This window comes from Danio aesculapii, chromosome 15 (assembly GCF_903798145.1).
Source record: "Danio aesculapii chromosome 15, fDanAes4.1, whole genome shotgun sequence".
NCBI classification, from domain to species: Eukaryota; Metazoa; Chordata; class Actinopteri; order Cypriniformes; family Danionidae; genus Danio; species Danio aesculapii.
This window is the reverse complement of record NC_079449.1, coordinates 45,991,632-46,019,286: the sequence shown is the minus strand read 5'-3', so window position 1 is coordinate 46,019,286 and position 27,655 is coordinate 45,991,632. Positions and strand designations below refer to the sequence as shown.

General features: G+C 36.8%; 1 protein-coding gene across 2 annotated transcripts in view; it reads right to left on the bottom strand.

The window, feature by feature from the left end:
• The window catches only part of LOC130241478 (LHFPL tetraspan subfamily member 6 protein), a 138,332-nt gene that overhangs the window by 110,304 nt on the left and 373 nt on the right, over nucleotides 1-27,655 (bottom strand). For both annotated transcript variants that reach the window (XM_056473266.1, XM_056473267.1), the window contains exon 2: nucleotides 21,931-22,461. In XM_056473266.1, the coding sequence (XP_056329241.1) occupies nucleotides 21,931-22,315 (385 nt within the window). In that variant the 5' untranslated portion in view covers nucleotides 22,316-22,461. The remainder of the gene's footprint in view (nucleotides 1-21,930; nucleotides 22,462-27,655) is intronic.

The following is a 27,655-nucleotide window of genomic DNA, read 5'->3' as shown; positions in this document are numbered from 1 at the left end:
AATAAGTGACTTTCACCTCAGAAGGCAATCCTGACATGCAGGGAACGCGCGGTGGCGTTTGAAGGTGTGAGACACGGAGCACAGACTTGATTCTGGAGGTCATTAATATAATAACACTAAGATAACAGTGAGATGGTTAAGACATTTTAGAATGACCAAAACAACAGTTCAGAGGGTTTACAGCAGGGGTCACCAATCTCAGTCCTGGAGGGCCGGTGTCCCTGCAGGGTTTAGCTTCAACTTGCCTCAACACACCTGCCTGGATGTTTCAAGTACACCTAGTAAGACCTTGATTAGCTCATTCAGGTGTGTTTGATTAGGGTTGGAGCTAAAATCTGCAGGACACCGGCCCACCAGGAACAAGTTTGGTGACCCCTGGTTTACAGTGTGCTCAGCCTGCTGGTTTGTCCATTCACACACATTTTTATCATCACATGATCTCTTATAACAAAATCACATGACTTTTTTAAATGTCTATGTGTTTCCATTGTAGTTTATGCGCATCTTTTCTTATCGAATGAAGTTTATTCTACTCAGTTATGCGCATACATTGTTATTTATTTGTTTTTTAGGGGTTTTTAACCTTTTTAATGGATAGAATAGTGCAGAGAATTGACAAAAAATAGTTGGGAGCAGAGAGAGGGGAAGGGTCGGCAAAGGACCTCGAGCCGGGAATCGAACTTGGGTCGCTGTGAGCACCATGATGCTATATGTCAGCGCACTTAACCACTACGTTATTGGCACCGACGCGCATACATTTAGAAATGTATGCGCATCTCGCCATTTCCATCAACAATTTTGAATATGCGCATAAAAACAGGTGGATGGAAAGGTAGCTACTGATATTTGACTTTTGGCCATTTATAGGAAAAAGTTTGGGCATCCCTGATTTAAAGCATACCACAGTATACATGTGTTTTATGTAGTCAAGAGCTTGTTGGCATCAAGAATGACTTTTGAAAGTAGAAAGTTGTGGATGAAGCCTGTTTTAGCGCCACAATCTCTGCTGGAAGCGATCAAGTATCTGTTCAAGCCAACTGTTGCTCACCCACTAGACGTCTGTGCCCTCCTGTTACCATGGAAACAAGATCCCATAATAATCACAAGCCCACAATACTGCTGTCTGCCAGAGAGATATGAAGAGCCAGCAGAGGACAGAAAGAAGCAAATATGAGACAAACCATTCAGAGTCACTCCAGGTACAAGCTATTCAGAATGTAATCGTGACACCCAGATTATCAATCATTTTCTTTTCAGCTCAGTCACTTTATTAATTCGGGGTCGCCACAGCGGAATGAACCGCCAACTTATCCAGCATATGTTTTACGCAGCGGATGCCCTTCCAGCTGCAACCCATCACTGTGAAACACCCATACACACTTATTCACAGACAAAAACTACGGTCAAGCTTACCCAATTCACCTATAGCGCATGTGTTTGGACTTGTGGGTGAAACCGGAGCAACCCACACGAATGCAGGGAGAACATGCAAACTCCACACAGAAATGCCAACTGACTCAGCTGAGGCTCGAACCAGCGACCTATGATTTCGTTTGAACTTTGTACAGGCTTTTGCCAGAAACAGGTCAAACACACAGTCGCTTCTCTTGACAGCTCTATTAATCTTATCTAGTTTATATCCCACACCGGCCCTGAAACACTATGAGGTAGAATTTCTGTCTAAACACTGGCGAAATGTGCCGGATATTGCTTCTACTTGCTGCACGTAGGGTTGTAGGGATTCGAGGAATATGCAGGGTAGAGTATTGAATTGCATCTCCCAGGAAACTCACCTAATTTTGCAACACAGGCTCATTCTGACAACGTAGACCTGTATAGATTTCTGGAAATCGCAAATTATGTACCCAGAGGTATGTATGGCTGCATTTCTTCTTTAAAACAAATGCTACGGGTTGGTATGATGCTGTTACTTTTCACGCTACCAGCTGATCGCTTACATCTGTATGGACGGCTTTCCTGCTGTTACCAGTTTGTCCAGAGGCTCGTCGTTAGAGGATTTAAGATGCAGAGTGGAGTTGACTGTGACAATGGGGTTTAAGGCTGGCAAAGAACGGTTCCAGAAAGCAAGTAAAACAAAAAGCAAAAAAATAATATAAGCAAGTAAATAACAGGGTAAGAACGTGGTAAAATCTGAAAACATCAGGCGGCCACGAGGGCTTTACTTTTTCTGGATTGCTTTTAAAAACACTGTTGTTGGGTTTAGGGAAGGGGGTGGTCGCTGGTCAATCAGTGCTTTTGAAAACACTGTCGGTTGGGTTTAGGAAAGGGGGTGGGTGGACTGTCAGTAGATCGGTCCGTCAGTCAGTCGACAGTGGCCTCTGATGGATTTATGTGAGAACATCAGGCGCAAATGGCACTGGCGAGAGAAATTTGAGGTCTCACAAAAGCATACACAGCAGCCTCTGGAGAATTTACAAAAAGAAAAACTACAAAAAATTTTGCTCCTGGGACATATTTGGCAATGAATGTATAAAAGGGTGTAAATACTGTAAAATACTGTCATTTTATACGGTCACCTGGCCGTCGAGAAGGAGACGGAGAACCAATGAAATTTACAGAATTTATATATATATAAAAAAAAAACAGAACTGAAAACAAAGACAATGTAAATGTGTCTAGGTCTGGACCTCTCTCTTCCACCTCTGTCATTACTCCTCTTATTATCTAGATCGCCTCCACGGGACTCGTTTCATTCCCACGTCTTTTGGCCCTGCCCGCTCACCACAGGTACATAATCAGAATGAGCCTGGGTTGTAATTTTAATGACCCAATCTAATACGAAAAATCACTTTTGTCCATGTTTGCCCAGTCGCCAGATCTTGTATGAAGCTTATTAGTTAACATCACACAATTAACGAAATATTCAAATCTCAAAGCATTTTTACCTTCATCTGGCAACATACGTTAACATATGTTGCACTGTTGATTTCTGCGCAGCTAGACGGTTGTTGGTTTTTTGTTTTGTTTTTTAACACCGTTTATTCTCATCAATGCTCATATGTTTACCAAATTCACAGTTTATTCCCATTAATTCCCGGATATCCCCGTTAATTCCCATGGAAAGTTTTCAGCCTTGGAATTCCTATACATTTCTGGAGAGCGCCAAATACGTTCCAGGAGCTACGTATTCTGCAGGTTTTTTTGTGAATCCACCAGAGGCCGCTGTAGACTGACTGACTGACCGATCAAACAACTGACTGACTGACTGACTGAACAACCAATACCCCTACCCACCCCTTCCCTAAACCCAAAAAACATTTTCAAAAGCAATCCAGCAAAAGAAAAGCCCTTGCTGCCGCTTGATTTCTACATTTTCAAATCTTACTACGTTCTCACCCTGTTATTTACTTGTTTATTTAATTTTTTGCCTTTTTTTTTCTATTACCTGCTTTCTGGAACCATTCTTCATCAGACTCGAACCCCGTCATCGCGGTCAGCTCCTCTCTACAGCACAAGTCTGCCGACGTATGAGGCAAGCTACTGGGGAAAAGTTGTCCATGGTCGCGGAAGAAAATGAAGAGTGGGGCGGAGGTGCGTGCAAGGAGGGGGATCGGTAAAATGAGGTGCTGGATCAGATTTCAGAGGTGCTGGATGCGGATCTGGCTGTTACAGCACAAATTAAGTAAGCCCTGCTGGATACATAATTCGCGCTCTCCAGAAATGTATATGGGGGTAGGTTTCACAATGAGCCTGTTTTGGAAAATTATTCACCCAGTTTTTTGCTTTCTTTTGCAAATGTTTCCCAAATTATTGTAGCAAGGAAATTTTCACAGTATGTCTGATGATTTTTTTATTCTGGAGAAAGCCTTTTTTGTTTTATTTCGGCTAGAATAAAAGCAGTTTAATTTTTTTTAATACCATTTTAAGGTCAATATTTTTAGCCCCCCTAAGCTGTTTTTTTTTTCGATTGTCTACCTAGTTAAAATACCTAGTTAAGCCTTTAAATGTCACTTTAAGCTGCATAGAAGTGTCTTAAAAAATATCTAGTCAAATATTATTTACTGTCATCATGGCAAAGATAAAATAAATCAGTTATTAGAAATGAGTTATTAAAACTATTATGTTTAGAAATGTTCTCTCCGTTAAACAGAAATTGGGGGAAAAAAATATACAGGGGGGCTAATAATTCTGCCTTCAACCATCAGTGTGTGTGCTTATATTCCACAAGGCTGACAGACTATATCAACACAAGAAGGAAAATTCACATTTCATGAGGTCTGTGAATGCCTGTGGTGTATTTAAGCAGAGGTCGGTCACTAATGCACTGATCAAGCTTTTTACATCCGTGACACAGAGTTACTACACCGTGTTATATTACCATAGTGACAAGTGCGCATGTTCTCGCATAAAAGGATATTTCAAGAGCTGTCAATTTTATGCAAATGAGCGTGCATTGTGGAATGCAGACCTTTCATTTACTGCTTTCTCTGACACTGACACACATTAGCGTGGCGCTTGCGAACTGTAGACCAATCAAAGGAATTAGTTTCATTTACGACAAACATCCAGGCACTCAAATATACAGTTGAAGTCAGAATTATTATCTAACGGTGACTTTTTGTCCCCAAATATTTCCCAAATGATGTTTAAGAGGGCGGCGCAATGGCGCAGTAGGTAGTGCTGTCGCCTCACAGCAATAAGGTCGCTGGTTTGAGCCTCAGCTGGGTCAGTTGGCGTTTCAGTGTGGAGTTTGCATGTTCTCCCTACGTTGTTGTGGGTTTCCTCCGGGTGCTACAGGTTTCCCCCACAGTCCAAAGACATGCAGCACAGGTGAATTCGGTGGGCTAAATTGTCCATAGGGTATGAGTGTGAGTGAGTGTGTATGGATGTTTCCCAGAGATGGGTTGCAGCTGGAAGGGCATCCGCTGCGTAAAACATGTGCTGGATAAGTTGGTGGTTCATTCCGCTGTGGCGACCCCGGATTAATAAAGGGACTAAGCCGAAAAGAAAATGAATGAATGAATGATTAAGAGAGCAAGGAATCTTTCACGGTAATTCCTATAATATTTTTTTTCTTCTGAAGAAAGTCTTATTTGTTTTATTTTGGCCAGAAAAAAGCAGCTTTACATTTTTAAAATCATTTAAAGGGCACCTATTTTACCCCTTTTTCAAGATTTGTGATACGTCTTTTGTGTCTCCAGAATGTTTCTGTAAAGTTTCAGCTCAAAACACCCATCAGATTATTGATTAGACCTTCCAGAATATTGGAATTCTCAGCTCTGAGCATCTTGTAGCTGTTTTTGTGGCCTGTGCCTTTAATGCTGGTTCTTCATGCCCACCATTTCCACCTGCCTGTCAGAGTGTCTCCGGCTGCGTCAGATAAGCAGTCCAGTGACAGACATGAAAGAAGCAGATCTCACGTAATGTTTTTGAGAAATACTACAGTAAGACCTTTCCCAATGATTATTTGATGGATTTGCTGTAGTTTAAACTCCCAAAGGAGCTGCTGAAACAGTTCTACACCTCCATCATTGAATCAGTCATCTGGACATCAATAACTGTCTGGTTCAGCTCAGCTACTAAATACGACCTCCAAAGACTACGTCGAATAGTTCGGACTGCTGAGCGAATCACTGCTACAACCCTTCCTACTCCCCAAGAACTGTACTTATCCAGAGCAAGCAGGAGGGCTGCCAAAATCACTCTGGACCCCTCACACCCAGCACACTGCCTCTTTGAACTTCTACCTTCTGGTCGACGCTACAGAGCATATTTCTCATTTTTATAAATTTGGCTTAAATAGCCTAATTTAACTAAGGCCTAATCCTGGCTTAATCTAAGCCCCAGTTGTGAAACTGGGCCATTGTGTTTTTATCACTTCCCTTAAGCAATATTTTTTTGTTATTGTTTTACTGAACAAACCACTGTCACTTTAAGCTGTATAGAAGTGTCTTGTAAAAATATCTAGTCAAATATTATTTACTGTCATCATGGCAAAGAGCAAATAAATCAGTTATTAGAAATTTGTTAATAAAACTATTTATAAATGTGCTGTAAAAAAATCTTCTCTGCGTTAAAGAGAAATTGGGGAAAAAATAATGACTCTGACTTCAACTGTGTATTCACCCACTCACATTCACCCTTGTCCCGAAACACCACCCCCTCAGAAAAACACTTCAGCCATCAAGTCAACAAATACAGGTCCACGTCCGTCCACAGTTGACGACACTTGCTAACCCATGAATACATATACGACTACTGAACAGATTCTGTCTCCAAACACCTGTTAAACTGCAGAGATGTGTGTGTTTGTTGCTGTAGGTGTGAGGTTTCACAGGCCATATGAGGTGAAGTTCATTACGCATAATGTCCCACTCAACGCTGATTATGAGGAGGTAGAGACGTGAGTCAGCAGGTACTGCTTTCTGAAATGTTTTTAACAGAGATGCTGCAATACTTAAAGTCCACATGACTTGGAAGCTGCAACCAATTTTTTTAATACAGTGCATCCGGAAAGTATTAGCGCTTCACTTTTCCCACATTTTTATGTTACAGCCTTATTCCAAAATAAATTAAATGTATTTATTTCCTCAACATTCTACACACAATCCCCCATAATGACAATAAGAGTAAGAGTTTTTTTAATTATTGCAAATTTATTATAATAAAAAAGCTGAAAAATCACATGTACATCAGTATTCACAGCCTTTGCTTAACACTTTGTTGATGCACCTTTGGCAGCGATTACAGCCTCGAGTCTTTTTAAATATGATGCCACAAGCTTGGCACACCTGTCTTTGGGAACTTTTGCCCATTCCTATTTGTAGTACCTCTCAAGCTCTATCAGGTAGGATGGGAAGCAACGGTGTGCAGCCATTTTCAGATCTCTCCAGAGATGTTCAATAAGATTTAGGTCTGCGCTCTGGCTATGCCACTCAAGGACATTCATTGAGTTGTTGTGAAGCCACTACATTGATATCTTGGTGTGCTTTGGGTCATTGTCCTGCTGGAAGATGAACCGTCGCTCCAGTCTGAGGTCAAGAGCACTCTGAAGCACGTTTTGATTCAGGATGTCTCTGTACATCACTGCATTCATCTTTCCCTCTATCCTGACTAGTCTTCCAGTTCCTGTTGCTGAAAAACATCTCCACAGCATGATGCTGCCACCACCATGCTTCACTGTAGGGATGGTATTAGCCTGGTGATGAGCGCTGCCTGGTTTTCTACAAACGTAACGCCTGGCGTTCACTCCAAAGAGTTCAATTTGAGTCTCATCAGACCAGAGAATTTAGTTTCTTATGGTCTGAGAGTCCTTCAGATGCCTTTTGGCAAAATCCAGGCAGGGAGAGTCTTCAGTCTGGCCACTCTACCATACAGGCCTGATTGGTGGATTGCTGCACAGATGGTTTTCCTTCTGTAAGGTTCTCCTCTCTCCACAGAAGAATGCTGGAGCTCAGACAGAGTGACCATCGGGTTATTGATCACCTTCCTGACTAAGGCCCTTCTCCCCTGATCACTCAGATTAGATGGCCAGCCAGCTCTAGGAAGAGTCCTGGTGGTTCCAATCATCTTCCACTTACGGATGATGGAGACCACTGTGCTCAGTGGAACTTTCAGAGCAGCAGAAATGTTTCTGTAACCTTCCCCAGCCTTGTGCCTCGAGACAATCCTGTCTCAGAGGTCTACCGACAATTCCTTTGTCTTCATGCTTGGTTTGTGCTTTGACATGTACTGTTAACCCTGGAACTTTATATAGACAGGTGTATGCCTTTTCAAATCATGTCCTATCAGCTGAATTGAACTCCGATAAAGCTGCTGAAACATCTCAAGAATGATCAGTGGAAACAGAACGTACCTTAACTCAGTTTAGAGCTTCACGCCAAAGGTTTACTCTATTTGCTAGCTTGTGGGTTACATTTTAGCACTCAAGCGATCAAGATGTAACCAATAGAATATGGTAATTTTTCAAAATAAAAGATTTTTTTTAAATTCAGACTAAGATAATAAATAAAATGGAAATAATTGATGGTAGCAGTCCATGGCCTGGGGGTTTGGGACCACTGCTTCACATCATGGCAAAAATAGAAGAAATCAGTAATTATAAATGAGTTATTAAAACTGTTATGTTTAGAAATGTGTTGAAAAAAACAGAAATATACAGGGGGTCTAATAACTCTGACTTCAACTGTATATGAAACACGGTTGGTTTTCATAATGCTGGTTGTTTGGTGTTGGCCTAACACAACACACTCCCATCAGCCCTGCACTTTTCTGTCTGATTTGATTTCACAATAAATACATCAATTACAGCTAACAACCGCTTCCATAACTCAGCCGAAAGAGCCTTGAATTGTTTTAATGATCCAGCTTCACCTCAAACTCTCCGACTCTCTTCAACCTGTACAGTTTGCTTCCCTAAAACCCAAAGCATGCCCCATAAATCAACACATTTTCCACACTTTCATTTGAAGGTTGGCTGTGCGGTAACAATCCCCTGATGTCAGCGGAGCGACAACGGGCTCCAAAAAAGCAGGACTTAACCAACCAAAGGGCTAAAATAACATATCCTGGCTAGACTTCCTGTTGGTCTGAAATAAATCTGTGCCTAAGCTGGACATTCCTCTATGAGCTGCTGTTTCTGGGGTTTTTCAGAGAGCTATCTGTTCCTCTGCTTTTGCTGTTTTTGTCCTGTGTGATGGAGCTGTGAGGGCGAGAGGTTAAAGAGAGCTGAAATCGAGGCCGGAGATCAGGGCATGCAGAGATAACACCTCCTGAATGCTGATAATTGAAAAGTTTAGAGGGACATGATGGAAACACTGGTAAACCAATCAGAACTGCTGCAGATTAACTCTATTGGTGTGCTACCTTCAGCACACCTTTACTTTCAGGACAAAAAAACTAAATAATCTGTTATTTAAGTGTTAAGATCCTGCTGAAGTTATTATATTGTGATTATTATTTCTGATATATATTTTTCTTATTTTTTATTGAAATGTTAGTCATTTTTTTATATGTTTATGTTATTTATTTATTTATTTATTTATTTATTTATTTATTTATTTATTTATTTATTTATTTATTTTTTATCTCCTTTGTTTACATTGTTAAATGTATTTCTTTCCTTTTTAACCAACGCATGCCTTCCACAAGTGCAGATATACAGCTATATATGCTATACACACACACACATACATATATATATATTCATCGGCCACTTCATTAGGTACACCTGTCAAACTGCTCGTCAACGCAAATTTCTAATCACATGGCAGCAACTCAGTGCATTTAGGCATGTAAACATGGTCGAATCGAACCAAGCATCAGAATGAGGAAGAAAGGTGATTTAAGTGACTTTGAACTCGTCATTTTTGTTGGTGCCAGACGGGCTGGTCTGAGTATTTCAGAAACTGCTGATCTACTGGGATTTTCACGCACAACCATCTCTAAGGTTTACAGAAAATGGTCTGAAAAAGAGGAAATATCCAGTGAGCGGCAGTTCTGTGGGCATAAAATGTCTTGTTGATTCCAGAGGTCAGAGGAGAATGGCCAGACTGGTTCCAGCTGATAGAAAGGCAACAGTAACTCAAATAACCACTCGTTACAATCGAGGTCTGCAGAAGAGCATCTCTGAACACACAACACGTCCAACCTTGAGGCGGATGGGCTACAGCAGCAGAAGACCATACCGGGTGCCGCTCCTGTCAGCTAAGAACAGGAAACTGAGGCTACAATTCACACAGGCTCACCAAAACTGGACAATAGAAGACTGGAAAACGTTGCCTCGTCTGATGAGTCTCGATTTCTGCTGCCACATTCACATGGTAGGGTCAGAATTTGGCGTCAACAACATGAAAGCATGGATCCATCCTGCCTTGTATCAATAGTTGGCTGGTGATGGTGGTGTAATGGTGTGGGGGATATTTTCTTGGCACACTTTGGGCCCATTAGTACCAATTGGGCATCGTGTCAACGCCACAGCCTACCCGAGTATTGTTGCTGACCATGTCCATCCCTTTATGACGACAGGGTACCAATTTTCTAATGGCTTCTTCCAACAGGATAACGCGCCATGTCATATGTCGTGAATCATCTCAGACATGACTCAGCTTAGATGAACATGACAATGAGTTCACTGTGCTCTAACGGCCTCCACAGTCAGCAGATCTCAATCCAATAGAGCACCTTTGGGATGTGGCGAAATGGGAGACTCACATCATGGATGTGCAGCCGACAAAACTGCAGCAATATGGACCAAAATCTCTAAGGAATATTTCCATTACCTTTGCCACGAAGGATTATATATATATATATATATATATATATATATATATATATATATATATATATATATATATATATATATATATATATATATATATATTTCATCTAAAAATCTTTGTAGAAACAGAAAGGTCACCTACATCCTGAATGACCTGAAGGTGTGTAAATTAACAGCAGATTTTCATTGCGAGTTCAACTATCCATTAAATTTAGCTCCAGATAAATCAATATTGTTCCTTTCAGCACTAGATTGGGGAATGTAACTTGAATCCTGCACTTCTCTTACTTTTCATTTACAAAAAAAGGTGCAATAACGCCACCGTCACAATAACATCACTCGTCACAGAGAAGCTTTTTCTTCAGAAGTGAGTCGCTCTACAGTATTTTGACAGCCTGAGAACAAATCAAGTGTTCGATAGCGGAGACTCGACCCCATTCAAACAGCAATTCATCACAGTTTGACTCCAAAACAATCAATCACTTGCTGTTTTCAGTTTGACCAACAGGGAAGTGTAAATCAGGAGTGTGTTTCCCAAAGCCATTGTTAAGGACGGGACACACCAAGTCGTCTGCACAATATACTGTATATGGTTTCAGCATTGATATCACAATAAACCTGTTTATAATTGATCATCTGCACGTGTTTTTAAGGCCTGTGACTGTATAATGATTTTTAAAGCATTCAGGTATAATAAATTGTACCATTTCTACAATTTGTACTGTACAATCCTCCTTACACTGGCTGCCTGTTAGGTTGCGTATTGATTTTAAAATATTGCTTCTTACCTATAAAGCTTTAAATAATCTAGCTCCTGTTTATCTAAGCAACCTTCTGTCTCGCTACAATCCAACTCGCTCTTTAAGATCTCAATACTCGGGGCTTCTCGTAGTACCTCGAACAGCAAAGTCGAGTAAAGGAGGTCTAGGAGGTCTCATTTATGGCTCCTAAACTCTGGAATAGCCTTCCTGATAATGTCCGAGGCTCAGACACACTCTCGCAGTTCAAAACTAGATTAAAGACCTATCTGTTTAGTAAAGCATACACTCAGTGCATCACCTAGTAGTATGATACATGAATGTGCTCCACGCATCTTGTTTATATACACTATGAACAGCAGCTACGCTAATTATTCCACCTGGGGATACTCATACCGAGGCCCTCAGGGACTATGCAGCGCCACTGATTCGATCCAAGACCAGCGACGGGATGATCCCAAGGTTTCCATAATCCTGGACCAGGCCGTATCCTGAGCAGCTAATCTGTGAAACTCTGACCAATGTGACGAGAGTTTACTCGCACGAGACTTGTTTTAGCTCTTTTGGTTCATTTAGAAACTTTGCAGTGTGAAAGCGAACCGCACCAAGAGCAAAGCGTAACATTGTAACAATTTTAATCCCTGTGTCGGAACAAGAGAATCGATCCACAGATGTGAAAGCAGCCTTAGGCTTTGATCCAAATTGTGCCGTTTTGGTGACTGTCGCTTTAAATTCAAATGAGATTGTGTTCTTTTAAAAAGAGGGCGGAGCTACAAATGCCTTTGCTTCAGCATATCGGCAGATTTAAAAACAACTAAAGTCCTATGCTAACGAGGAAGAGATGGTCCCTAGTGGGCGGGGTTTTCCCCTGCTGATGACACATACAAAGAGAGAATGCCAATCAAAGTGTTTCTACAGACTGTTTTTATCAAATGTGATTATAAAAAATTAAATTAATTAAATTTAACCATTATAAGCTGGTTATATTCATACATTGCTGCCACAAAACTGTGTTTAAACTCCTTATTAAAGTGATTTTTGCATAAAAGGTCCCCTTTAAACTTGAAAGGGAAAATATACTGAACTCTTACAAAGCATTCTCCTCAATTACTGTCATTTATTCAAAAGGACACGATGTATCTGGAAGAACCTGTTCTCAGATCACTATTATTTACTCCATACAGCAAAATCACGAAAGAAATGATGTCCCAAAAAGTGATCTGTGGCTGAAATTACACTGAAATGCTTTCAAATTCAGTGCAGCCTCCATTAGTTTGAGTTAGGTGCTTTTTCCATTAGGTTTTATTGGTTCAGTTCCAGCTGGCAAACACATACACAACAACAAACACACAAACAGCACACGCACAATGCACACACACAAACAGCGCAATTATCCGTGCCTGTTTATCTTTATCCTGCGCAAAAGGACACATGCTGGTACATTTGTAATCCAGGGATATTATTGAGTAGGAGCAGACAGGTTATTTTGAACAGAACTGACGGATTATTGGTGTTCGTGAAGATAAAGCGCTACTGTGAGTTTTAAAAAACACTAGATAAAGAGCTCTGACAGTAACATTTTTTAATGTTTTGAAATGTAGTTAAAATGAATTAATGAATTAATATTTTTCTTAAAGATATTTTGATAAATGTAAAAGTTTCTGCTGATAACATGAAAGGAATTTAAAGCAGTTTAAGCTGTTTTTGTGTAATTGTGTAATGCAAATTAAAGAGTTTAGGTTCAGTTAAATGGCTCAATGATCCAATGGGTTTTCTTTCTTTCTTTCTTTCTTTCTTTCTTTCTTTCTTTCTTTCTTTCTTTCTTTCTTTCTTTCTTTCTTTGTGTTTATATATTTATTTAATTACTTATTTGTTTGTTTGTTTGTTTGTCTGTTTTATTTATTTATTTATTTATTTATTTATTTATTTATTTATTTATTTATTTATTTATTTGTTTGTTTGTTTGTTTGTTTGTTTGTTTTGTTTATATATGTATTTAATGAATGAATTAAATAATTAATTAATGTGTTTGTTTATATATTTATTGAATTATTTATTTGTTTGTTCGTTTATATATTTATTTATTTATATATTCATTTAATTACTTATTTATTTTTTTGTTTGTTTATATATTTATTTATTTATTGAATTAGTTATTTATTTGTTTATATTTATTTATTTGTTTATTTATTTATTTATTTTTATTTAATCATTTGTTTGTTTATATATGTATTTAATGAATGAATGAATGAAATAATTAATTAATTAATGTGTTTATATATTTATAGAATTATTTATTTGTTTGTTTGTTTATTTATTTATTGATTTATATATTCATTTAATTACTTATTCATTTATTAGTTTGTTTATATATTTATTTATTTATTGAATTAGTTATTTATTTGTTTATATATTTATTTATTTATTTGTTTATTTATTTTTTAAATTTTTTATTTAATAATTTGTTTGTTTATATGTGTATTTAATGAATGAATGAATGAATGAATGAATGAATTAATTAATGTGTTTATATATTTATTGAATTATTTATTTGTTTGTTTGTTTATTTATTTATTGATTTATATATTCATTTAATTACTTATTTATTTATTAGTTTGTTTATATATTTATTTATTTATTTATATTTAATTATTTGTTTGTTTATATATGTATTTAATGAATGAATGAATGAATGAATTAAATAATGAATGAATGAATGAATGAATTAATTAATTAATGTGTTTATATATTTATTGAATTATTTATTTGTTTAAATATTTATTTATTACTTATTCAGTTATATATTTATTTATTTACTTGTTTGTTTATATATTTATTTGTCACTTATTTAGCTATTTAATTACTGATTTATATTGTTTACATATTCAATTATTTATTTGTTTGTGTGTGTGTGAATATATATATATATATATATATATATATATATATATATATATATATATATATATATATATATATATTTTTTTTTTTTTTTTTTTTGTTTAGTTGTTATTTAGTTTAGTTATTTATTTAGTTGTAAATTTATTAACTTGTTTGCTTTTTTACTAACTTGCGTTTTATTTATTTATTTATCATTGCACTCATTTATATATTTTTGCCATTAATTGTCAAATGATTTTCAATTAGATTTTACTAATAAAATAACAACATCCAGCTTATCTTTTTTGACAGTGATTATTATTATTATTTATTATTATTATTATTTATTATTATTATTATTATTAGGGTATTATTTATTATTATTAATATTATTCATTCAATCAATTTTCATCGGCTTAGTCCCTTACTTATGAGGGCTTGCCACAGCGGAATGAACCATCAACTATTATGTTTTTACACAGCGGATACCCTTCCAGCTGCAATCCAGTATTGGGAAACACCCATACACTCTCACATTCACACACTATGGCTAATTTAGTTAATTGCATTCACCTGTACTGCATGTCTTAAGACTGTAGGGGAAACCGGAACACCCGGAGGAAACCCACACATGGGGAACATGGGGAGAACATGCAAACTTCACACAGAAACCCCGCCGGGACTCGAACCAGCAACCTTCTTCCTGTAAGGCGACAGTGCTAACCCATGAGTTCTTGAGTAAACTTTGACCATGATAAGCAACGTCTTCAAAAAAGATTAAAATTAATAAAATGATAATCCCAAAAAATGAATTGTGTAATTCTGCGAGGCTTTCCAGCTTCCCATCATCACAGCGCAGACAAACATCATTCATCAAGCACAAAGGAGCGACTTTAGAGCAAGAGGGCAAGAGCAGGTCTCTAATCACAGATGCTTTTGGTGACACATAAAGAGCTTATCAAACTCATTATCAGCCGTGCGGGCATGAGATGAATGAGTGAGGAGCGCCAGGAAGCTGCGTTTGTGTTTGCCAGACAGCACTCATTAACACTCCACAATACAACAGAAAAGAGACTCGATTGTGCAGGACAGTGATGAACATCAGGGCACTGCTCAGCTCATTCTCTTGCTGGGACACTCGTCTTTTTCTTTACCCCTGTCTGGTCCCTCATTCGCTCTTGTTGAGTAGTGCATATGTTAGAAATAAAGTTCATCTAAGGGGTGGTTATCGCAGAATAAAGGCAGACAGGTTTATCAGCAGCCCGACACAAAGTGAAGCACTGTTGTATGAGACTGAAGGGCTTTATTTTGTGAAAACAATCGTCGTGGATATACTTTATTCCACTTATTATACAGCTACTTGTCACAAAACAGAAAAATTTGACACAAGACATTGTTCTGAGGTGGAGAACTTTTAAACGCAAAGCTGACAGAAACAAAACTGTGTGTATACACTAACCTACACATTATTCTGTCACAAGATGGCGTCAAACAGTCAAAAACGCAAAGCTGACAAAAATGAAACCCGCTGAATGGAGTATACACTAACCTGTGCATTATTCAGTCACAAGATGGCGCCAAACAGTCAAAAATGCAAAGCTGACCGAAACAGAAGCGGCTGATTGGAGCATACACTAACCTGTGCATTATTTAGTCACAAGATGGCGCAAAACAGTCAAAAACGCAAAACTGACAGAAACGAAACCGGTTCAATGGAGTATACACTAACCTACACATTATTCTTTCACAAGATGGCGCCAAACAGTCAAAAACGCAAAGCTGACAAAAATGAAACAGGCTGAATGGAGTATACACTAACCTGTGCATTATTCAGTCACAAGATGGCGCCAAACAGTCAAAAATGCAAAGCTGACAGAAACACACTAACCTGTGCATTATTAATTAGTGCGCCAAACAGTCAAAAACGCAAAACTGACAGAAACGAAACCGGTTCAATGGATTATACACTAACCTACACATTATTCTGTCACAAGATGGCGCCAAACAGTCAAAAACGCAAAGCTGACAGAAACAGAAGCGGCTGAATGGAGTATACACTAACCTGTGCATTATTCAGTCACAAGATGGCGCCAAACAGTCAAAAACGCAAAACTGACAGAAACGAAACCGGCTGAATGGAGTATACACTAACCCACACATTATTCTGTCACAAGATGGCACCAAACTATCAAAAACACAAAGTTGACAGAAACAAAAGCAGTTAAATGGAGTAAACACTAACCTGGGCATTATTCAGTCACAAGATGGCGCCAAACAGTCAAAAACACAAAGCTGACAAAAACGAAACTGACTGAACTAAAGTATACAGTATAAAGTGTACTAGCATTACAGCTTTAATTAGGGCATCCTTATACAGTGTATTATTACAAGAGTAAAATTAAGTAATAAGTAAAATAAGTACCAAGTAATATTACTTTAATTGTGTACTTATTACATTCATTATAGTTATAGGATTCGGTTTATAATGTTGGTTTAAGGTGAGTCGGTATAATTATGCAGAATTTACTGTTAATGCTATTGTAAGTATGCACACACACACACAACAATAACAACAACTTAAAGATTTATTTTTACAGTGTATATTTCTGGTTCTTTCTGGTTCGTTTGGTCATTTTTAATACACCAGGGTAATAAAATAAATGTTAAAATTATGCGATGCACCATCAACATGATTTTGTATTTATTTTTTGATACAGAATCTCTTGGATGGCCTGTGGTTGAGTAAATTAACAACAGATGATCATTCTTGGGTGAATTTTGCCTGTAAAAAATCTGATTTGAAACATTGATGCCTCTTTCTCACCATTACACTTCTGGAAAACCTTTGAAATAATTGAGGTTTGATGAAAAAGACTGAACAATTAATTTGTTTGTGAAACAAGTGACTGTAGAGTAACAGTTTAAAAGGTAACCATTATTTTTCTACAATAACTAATGCAAAAAGCTAAAGAAAACATAATTTTAACATTATACATATCAGTACTGTCACTTTTTAATCAAAGTAGCGTGTTGTTTTAATAAATATGATCCAAAAAATAGCAATAATATGGCATATATACATATTAAAAGAATGATATTATTTCCAGACCAACAAAAACAAAATAACCAATACTGACTGTATATGCAAAACCTGTGGGATGCTGCATTACTCTGTGTGATGAAGTCAGTGCTGTGACAGGAAGTGTGATGACAGGAAGTGATGCGTTCAGCAGCCCTGCGGTCCTCTAACCTCCTTGTGTCCTTCTCTCTTAAGTCAAATCCCTCAGTCCGTTAGTTGAAAGTGACAGCAACACAAATGATGACGCACCTGGAAAACTGACTGCAGATCAGGTGAAATGTGCCCTGACACCGACGCCTTCGGGGAGAATATGCTGTCAGAACAGTCATGGGGCAAACCTGAAAACGTTCACACATACGGACAGAGCAGGAAATAATGAATCAACGAATAAATAAATCAAAAAGTTGTTCGACAAAAATGATGACGTAGATTTATAGTTTGGCTTTTATTCTAAATTGCTTTACATTCAAAAGAGGGCGGAGCTACAAATGCCTACGCATCAGATTAGTGGAAGCAAAGTAGCTGCTTCTCACTCAGAGCTGTTTATGCTAATTAGGGAGACATGGTCACTGATGGGCGGGGCTTTCCCCCTCTGATGACACGTACAACGGGAGAATGTCAATCAAAGTGTTTCTGCAGACTGTTTTAATCAAGTGTGATTATAGATAACTAACTTGATTAATTTTGACCATTACAATCTGGTTATATTCACACATTGCTGCCACACAACTGTGTTTAAAGCCCTCATGAAAGTGATTTTTGCATAATAGGTCTCCTTTAAACCTTCCATGTAAAAATGTTAATAATCATCAGCAAACAAATCCCCCCAAAATAGAGATATCCTTTAGTGTCAATACTGCATGTCCCTATTTAACAGTCCGTGTCTGTTTGCGCATACACTAATAAGAGTTAATGAGACTGAAGATGGCACACAATAGAGACAAATTGCCTTGCAGTCACACAACATCATAAGATGTTAATATTAGGGTAGATTTAAGTTGTGTTGTCAGGTGACCAAAATTCATTGTCTTGCCAGCAATCTAGGGACAATGTTATGATGATGTCCAATGACTACGTCAAATGACGTTGATATTTGGCTGATTTTAGGTTGTGTTGGAAAGTGGCCAAAATCCAACATTGAGTCAACATCTTAAACCAACGTCATATAGACGTCAAATACTGACATTTTTTAGTCAGGTGTGGCAACCAAAATCCAATGTCTGATAGACGTCATAGTGGTAACGTCCACGCACCGTCAAGCTTTAACATCATTAGACGTTGATTTTTGATTGACATTGGACATTGATGTTGGCCTCAACCCGATTTTCATTTCCAATGCAACGTCTCAGAATGTTGGAGTAAAATATCAATCTGACGTCATGTTGACGTCCTGAGCCTGCTGGGTGGTCGTGTTAATCAAGACAAAAACATTTTAGAAATGTGAAATCCACATTTTCTACACTTTAAAGCAGAACTATTCAATTGGCGGCCCGCGGGCCGAACTTGGCCCATTGGGAAATTTGTTCCAGCCCTCCAAAAAGTGTGACCATCAAAAGTGAATTTAGTTCAGTGGAAAAACAATCACTATAGTTATAAATTGACGTCTGTTCAATACAGCACGAGCTGCAGTTGAAGGCTGCACAGAGCGTGAGTCACCTGACATTAAGCGAGTGGCGCGAGCAGCCGAAAACATTTAGATATGTTTGTAAAAAAGGCATTTTGATCAATGCACTGATATCGTTATTAGGGATGGCTGATTTTACTATTAACCGCACTTGATTCTTCATGGTTAATTAATATTAACGGATTCTCAACGCCGCGTTTCTGTTGCACGGAACGAAACTGCTGCAACTAAACAAAGTTATGCCACCTGTGCGCTAGTTTAAAGTTCTGAGCTTATACACCCATGGCTTTCTGACACTACCTACCGAGCGCTTCTAAGTTACCGAAAAATGCGGAGGGTTTTTTCTCCCATTCGCCGTGCGGTATCAAACATTCCATCAAACTCCAGCAGTTCATCCTCGCATCCAATATCCAGTTTGTCATGGGGGCATGCATGAAATGTTCCTAAATGAAAGTGAAAGTGCCAAACTGCAGTTAAAGTCAACGAATTAATAATTTGACAAATAATTTGATTACTGATGTCCATGTAAACACAGTCGCTGTCTTTCTCCCCTGCGTCTGTGTTTGTTTTGCCTCCGTGAAAATCAGCGTGTGTCCAAATGGAAACTCCCATTTTTATGCAAAATCTTCCCTCTTTTCCTCCCCCGACACTCCCACCTAAACAAAGCTAGACACACCCACTTTTCTGACCTTTTCCAAACTAGAGGTGTGAGAACACCCTGCTGAGACAGGGGGGTTTCGTGGCCCTTTAAAGGGATAGTTCACCCAAAAATGAAACTATACTCACTGTTTACTTTCCCTCAAGAGAGTTCCAAACCTTTATGGGTTTCTTTCATATGTTGAACACAAAAGAAGGAGTAGCTGAAAGCCCATAACCATTGACTTCCATAGTAGAAAAAACAAATAGTATGAAAGTCAGTGGTTAAAGTGTTTCAACATTTTTCAAAACATCTTCTTTGTTCAACAGAAGGGAGAGCAAATGATGACAGAATTTTCATTTTTAGGTGAACTAAAGCTAACTTCACTGACAGACTCGCCACACAGTGTTAGTTTCAGCTTCTTTGCCGTGCGGCCAAAGCCTTCAAGACTTTCAGAGCTGCAAATAAAAGGCACCTTGCGGGCGAGAACCAAACAAAGTGAGTTTGGAATTACAGGCCTCGGCTTCCAGTCTAAACTCAATCAGTTTGCTCTCTATCTCTCCTCGCTGAGACAAAGGCTGAATTACAGCGGCTGAAACCAATGTTCACTGAAATACAGACAAAGGGCTCTGAACTCAGCAACCTCTCCATTGTGATATGAATATGTGTCGTCGAAGGACATTGGTTACGTGAAAATGATATTAGTACTAATCAATAGTGATACTGATATATGCTAATCTTAGCATGGGTATTTTAAACATTGGAAACATTATATGCCACACCTATGAAACCATTAGCCTTAAGTCTATGTGTAGACAGTGCGCCGGTCTGGGGGTCAGTAGGAGTATTTATTCAAAGCAGATATGGATTAGCATTATTGTTTTCAACATCATAAGAAAAGTCAAGCATCAAATGAGCATATTAGAATGATTTCTGAAGGATCCTGTCACAAGACCGGAGTATTGAGACATAAATTGAACATAAAGTACACATAAAGTACTTTTTTCCAATATATTTAAATGGAAATCAATGTAAAATGTAGTAATATTGAAAACTATTATATTTTTACTCCCTCTAATACATAAACATCTATATATTTTAACAAATTTACAAATTTAAATATATTTAAAACCTTTAAACAGTACTGTAAATTCTTCTTATTAGGAAGTATTTGGCTTTTTTTCAGCATAAAACATAACTTTTTATAAGACTATTTCCATATACTTCATGGATTACGATACATTATAAAACAAATGGTCACATAACCTCTAACAAACATGAAATGTTCATATTTCACCCTAAAGCCAAGGTCACACTGCACTTTTCCCCCCACAGCTTCCATTCATACGCATGCGAATGCTCGCGCGACAAGTTTCGCAGTTCACTGCATTGGAAAGTTCAAGCTTGGTGAACTCTGACCTACGAAATTGCATCACGTGACTGCATGAGACCAAAAGAAGATCAAAACATGACCTCTCTGTACAGAAACGTAGGACCAATCGCTCGCTTTTTTTAAATGTCTAATCATCTTGTTTAATCCCGCCCCTTTTCGCCACACAGAATGCGCAAACTGTAGTGTAACCGCGGCATTACAATAAAAAAACAATCATGAGTAAAATAAATAAACAAATAAACATATATACACTTTAAAAAGCAATTAGTTGACGTTACTTAAAAAAGTGAGTAAATTCATTGCCTTATAATTAGTAGGTAAACAAACTACACTACTAGTAAAAGTCTGGTCGTCTATTCAAGTTTTAGGAAGAACACATAATAACTTAACTTCTAGTTGAGCGTTTGGTATCAGAAGTGGCTTATATGAAAGACAAAGGCCTCCATTACGCTTATTTTACCAAAATAAAATATGATCATGCCTTAAATCATTTAATTAGTACAGTAAGGTCTGACTTTGCTTAGACAAAAGTCTTGTCACTTAACAGAAATAATGTACAGTATAGAAAATAAAGTCATGGTGCAGTGGAAAAAGAATCCTCCTTCATCTTACCCTATACATGCTCAATAATGTTTAAGTCTGGTGACTGGGATGGCCAATCCTGGAGCACCTTGACCTTCTTTGCTTTCAGGAACCTTGATGTGGAAGCTAAAGTTGAGAAGGAGCTAGCTGTTGATGTTGCCATCCACTCTGCAGATCTCTCACATGCCCCCATACTGAATGTAACCCCAAACCATGATTTTTCTTTCACCAAACTTGACTGATTTCTATGAGAATCATCCAGTAGGTCTTCTTCGGTATTTGTGATGATTGGGATGCAGTTCAACAGATGATTCATAGGAAAAATCGACCTTCTGCCACTTCCAAATGATCAACTAGAAGTCAGGTTATTATAGATCTTACAACTGGGATCGTAGACAAGGCTTTTGTCAGGTGCATAATTATAAAAGTTATGTCAATGGGTTTACGTTTAAGTAAAGTAACTAATTGATTTTTACTATAAATAATTATAAAATTATATTTTACACATTTTTTTAACAGAAAAAACACAACTAAAACAATATATAATATCATTTTACACATCCTACCTTACAGTAGTTCATAAAAAAAACAACTTGGAACAAGTTTAAACCACAAATGTGGTGTAAAACTTCAAAGATCTTTCAGTTTGTACTGAAATCTGACCAGAAACTTTTATCCTAAGCCCGTCCCATTTGCATGTCAGCACATAAGTAAAAAAACACCAGCGCATTACTGACCTCCGAGGAACTGTATCCCTCCGGCGGCACGTCCGATGCTCCTGGAGATGAGCTCTGATATGCAGCAGCCCATGAGCGCCGTCAGGCCCACCAGCAGCAGCAGCCCGCAGCCCACCCCGGTGACCACCGTACAGATGCGCCACTCCACGCTCGGGATGCCTTGAAAGCTGGCGTACCTTCCACACTGCTCCAGCATGACCGTCGCCTGACGCTCCTCATCCCGGACGGGGTACGAGCACCGGCGGAAGGTGCCGAAGGACACCGCTTTATCCATCTGAGAGCCCAGCAGCCAGTAGGGCATGAAGAAGCCCACGCAGGACGCAGCGGCGCTCAGCAGGGACACCAGAGCCCAAATTACTCCTGTACATGTCAGGCTGGACGCCATGCTGGACCACACTTCCAGAAAAGAAGAGCTTGGAGAAGAGGATGGCAAATAACTCCCTTTCCCCAAAGATAACTTCCTTTCCCCTGGTTAGAAAATGAGGATGTCTATCTCCTGATAGCGTTCAGCATGGTTTTGCATATCATCACCTGTAGAACAATGGAAAAATTTTATTTTATTTTATTTTATTTTATTTTATTTTATTTTATTTTATTTTATTTTATTTTATTTTATTTTATTTTATTTTAATTTAATTTAATTTAATTTAATTTAATTTAATTTAATTTAATTTAATTCATTTCATTTCAATTTTATTTTATTTTATTTTATTTTATTTTAATTTTTATTTTAATTTTTATTTTTATTTTAATTTTTATTTTATTTCATTTCATTTCATTTCATTTCAATTTTATTTTATTTTATTTTATTTTATTTTATTTTATTTTATTTTATTTTATTTTATTTTATTTTATTTTATTTTTGTTTTGTTTTTTTAATTTAATTTAATTTAATTTAATTTAATTTAATTTAATTTAATTTAATTTAATTTAATTCATTTCATTTCAATTTTATTTTATTTTATTTTATTTTATTTTATTTTATTTTATTTTTATTTTATTTTATTTTATTTTTGTTTTTTTTTTTTTTTTGTTTTTTTTAATTTAATTTAATTTAATTTAATTTAATTTAATTTAATTTAATTTAATTCATTTCATTTCATTTCATTTCTATTTTATTTTATTTTATTTTATTTTATTTTATTTTATTTTATTTTATTTTATTTTATTTTATTTTATTTTATTTTTATTTTATTTTATTTTATTTTATTTTATTTTATTTTATTTTATTTTATTTTATTTTATTTTTATTTTATTTTATTTTAATTTATGAGTTTTATGGCAAATTACAGTAAAAATATATATATATTTTAAAAAGTATATATAGTATCAACTTGAGCACATACAATGAAATTTACAACAAATAAAAAAGAAAATAATAATGTGACTTAACAAAAACTACAATTGTATAATCTGTATCACACAGTACACTCTACTTTGAACTTAGGAAAGGAAGAGTCCACTTTTAGAGTGATCACTTATTTATTTATTTCTTGCAATAACAACAAAAGATTAAAATATTCATCGTGCCCAACAATTTTCCATGCTGTCTTTAAGAGATGCATCAATTTAGATTTACACTGAACAGATAGGTTGCCAAACCACACTGTGACACCATACCTGACAATGCTTTCACGAACTGCTTTATAAAACAACATCTTGAGTTTCTTGTTAACTCCAAAAAGACGCAACCTCCACAAAAAAATACAATCTCTGGTGTAAACGAGAACAAACCCACTCAATGTGTGTTTTCCAAGTGAAAGACAGTCGATGTAAATGCCCAAGTACTTATAGGTTTCTGACTGAGTAATAGAATGGTCATGTACAACACTTGACGGTGGTCACCTATACATTTTGGGTCAAATACCATCTCTTCTGTTTTCTTAGTATTTATTTTTAGCTTATTTCTATCACACCACTCAACGAACGGACTAATTTCTGACTGATAGATAACACCAATATCATCATTCTCATATAGTAAACTTATGGCACGTTTCCACTGAGTGGTACAGTACGGTTCGGTTTGGTTTGGTACGCTTTTATAGCCGTTTCCACTGTCAAAAAGCGTACCGAACCGAACCGTACCGTACCACTTTTTTGGCACCCTTTCGAAAGGGTACCAAACACGAGAAAGGGTACCAAAAGGCGGAGCCACACGCGCTGCTGAACGCTATTGGTTTACAGAGATACGTCATTCGCTTACGCAACAAGCCAGAATGAAAACAAAAAACCCGCCATGTTTGAAATACACGCACAGCGAGAGATTACAGCGGAATTATTTATACATATAATAACGAGCCATGGTCGACCCGGGCTCAAAATAACCTTGTCGTCTTGATGAACAGCCACAAAGCCATGGAGTAGAGCAGATTTACCCTGTAAAGTTTTTTTACGAGGCAGTCTGAGGCGCGAGCGGTTTCACTTTCTTGCTAGCGCTCGAGCGCATCTAACATTATATCTGAAATAACAAACTTCTTGAGCTGATGATAATAACCTGCGCTTGATTATTGACGTGCTTTTGAAACCCGATCCTGTCAGACACTGACAAACGCGAGAGTGAAGCGCGAAGAAACAAAGGAGAAGCCGGAAAAAAAGGAGCACATTATTTTTGAGCAGACGTGAACACACTGCCTTATTTAATTATTATTATTATTATCACCTTTTGGACTAATATGAACTCAGAATGATGGAATTGTTCTCTAACAGAGGCTACATGTGCTGCTGAAGATTACAGACACAAATGAGAGGTTTTCGCTGACTGTAGGCTATATTGTGCTGTTTTTGAACCTAAATACTGATGAAATGTCTGCTATATGTAGTTCTTCTGTAGTTGGTAACATATCGGAGACTGTAAGGGGCTGTATGTGTTTATATATGTTCATTTATTTAGTTATTTAATATAATTACAGACGTTACAGTAGGCTGTTTCGCACTGTCATTGATCTGCAGTTATAATCAACTCATGTTCATAGAAAAGTTAGTAATAAACATTTCTACACAAGTATTTATGTGTGTAAAGCATCTGTTTTGTGAGAAGAGCTTCTCATATGATATGTGAGTGACCCGTACAGCTTTACTGTAGACATTTCCTCGAGTGAGAATGACGTCGACTGAAACTTTCTGTCATACACCACGCCCACCAAAAGGGTACCCTTGTTAGTGGAAACGCAAGCCTGATAAAGGTGACCCGTACCAAACCGAACCGTACCGAACCAGTCAGTGGAAACGAGCCATTAGTATGGCTGTTGTCATCGGAATATCTAAAAAATGAATGAGGCATCAAATTAAACTAAAGGTCATTCTGCAAATTTGATTTATTAACATATAAAAAATGACTACAAACGAATAGCTGACACCAACTTCTGCTGCCTTATTCATTCATTTTCCTTCAGCTTAGTCCCTTATTTATCAGTATTCACAATTCTCAAATCTTAAGAAAAAGTCATTTAACTCATTCACTTCCTGTGACCAGATGATGAGCTTGTATCCAAAGGATGTGTCTGTATCCAGTATCGGAGAGAAGGACCGGGGGAAAGGGGTGAAACTCTGGGAGTCCAGTCCAGTCCATTTTCCGGGAGAAATGAAAAAACGGGAGATGGGTCTGAAATACGGGAGACTCCCGGGAAAAATGGGAGGGATGGCAGGTATTCCAACCATCAAAGTGGTTGGTTGGTTGACTGATTGATTAGTTGGTTGGTTGGTTGATAGATCAATTGATTGGTTATTTGATTGATTGATTGATTGATTGATTGATTGATTGATTGATTGATTGATTGATTGATTGGTTGGTTGATTGATTGATTGATTGATTTAATTGCCCTCCAGGAATTGAGTCTGAGACCATTGTTGTATATAAATACATCAGTTTCATTGCAAGTTTAGATACAATATAGATTTTTAACTAATAATGTAAACGTTGATGTTTGGTGTTGCTAATGGAAAGTTGCCATTCAACATCATGCCTTCAACAACTTCCAAATAGGGGTTTTCACAGCGATGCCATAGTAGAACTTTCTTAAATTTACTTCATGAGTACTTCATGAGAGTGACGCGGTGGCGCAGTGGGTAGCACGTTTATCTCACAGCAAGAAGATCACTGGTTCGAGCCTCGGCTGGGTAAGTTGGCGTTTCTGTGTGGAGTTTGCATGTTCTCCCCGTGTTTGCGTGGGGTTCCTCCGGTTTCCCCCACAAGTTCAAAGACATGTGGTATAGGTGAATTAGGTAGGCTAAAATTGTCCTTAGTGTATGAGTGTGGATGTTTCCCAGTGATGGGTAGTGAATGGAAGGGTATCCGCTGCATAAAAACATGTGCTAGAAAAGTTGGCGGTTCATTACGCTGTAGCGACAGTGGATTAATAAAGGGACTAAGCCGAAAATGAAATAAATGAATGAGTACTTCATGAAACTTTAAGTACTTCATCCTTAACTTGAGTCTGATTCTGATTTTCTATAATAAAACTTAATTTTTTGATAAACTGGAAACATTCCATAGATGTTAGATATGAATATACCAATACAAAAACATAAACTACAAGTTATTTTCAAGTGCAGAGTGAACAGCACTCCATATAAGGCTGACTTACGGGTCTAACATCTAATATTTACACAAAAGATTCCCAGGGGGACACCAGCAAAACAGAAACGACAAGAAAAGATTCAAATAGTAGCCTAGCGCCTATATTTATTTACTAAAGTGATAATCATCGTGGTTAATCGCATCTAAAGTAAACGTCTGCTTTGACATAATATGTGTGTGTATTATTTTTATTATATGCAATACACACACATAGATAGACACAAAACTACACAAAACTATTTAATTATGTAGATTAAGGTAAAGTTGGTTTGACTATGTTTGCACATTCAGACTTTCTCCTTAATAACATCATTGCAAAAAAGTATTCTTTGCTAAGTCTAAATAGTGAAATAATTTTAGCAGCTAATGACTATCAAAGTACAACGTTAAATTAAATATTAACAGTAATTTAATTTGTGTGTTTTTAAATTTTGTGTTTGTGTGTCAGTAAATTAAATTAAAATGTTGTTTTGAAGTCATACTTACTTGTGATTTCAGACCGAATATTTATAGTACTATGGTAAAAATAAAGGAAGCGTGTCAAAAGTTGTCTCTGAACGAATATGCAAATGTAAAACCAACTTTACCTCAATATTATATAGTTAGTATATCTTTCAATTTATATATATATATATATATATATATATATATATATATATATATATATATATATATATATATATATATATATAAATCATATACACATATATTTAATATCTAAATATACATAAACATTTTCTCTAGTACATGCATGCCTGTGTGTATTTATTTATACTTATGATGATTATACAAATTTTTTTAAAACACACTTTTATTTGGGATGTGATTATTCACGATTCATTTTTGTCCAGCACTAAAAAAAAACATCAGTTTATAATTAAACCAATAAAAAATACAAGTTTTTTGTAAAACTATTTTGTTATTTTATGCTTACTTTGTCAAATATATATATTACGAGTCTTAAATAAGGTAACAACCACACATTTCCACTTTCATATTGTGAATATTTACAATAACTCTCATTTATAAAGCTATATTCGTATGATAGATATTAGAATTAAGTACATTTAGTATTATAGTTGCCTGTTTATTATTGACATGAATGTAAATATCCATAAAGTAAGGCTTTAAACATCTTATACTGACAGA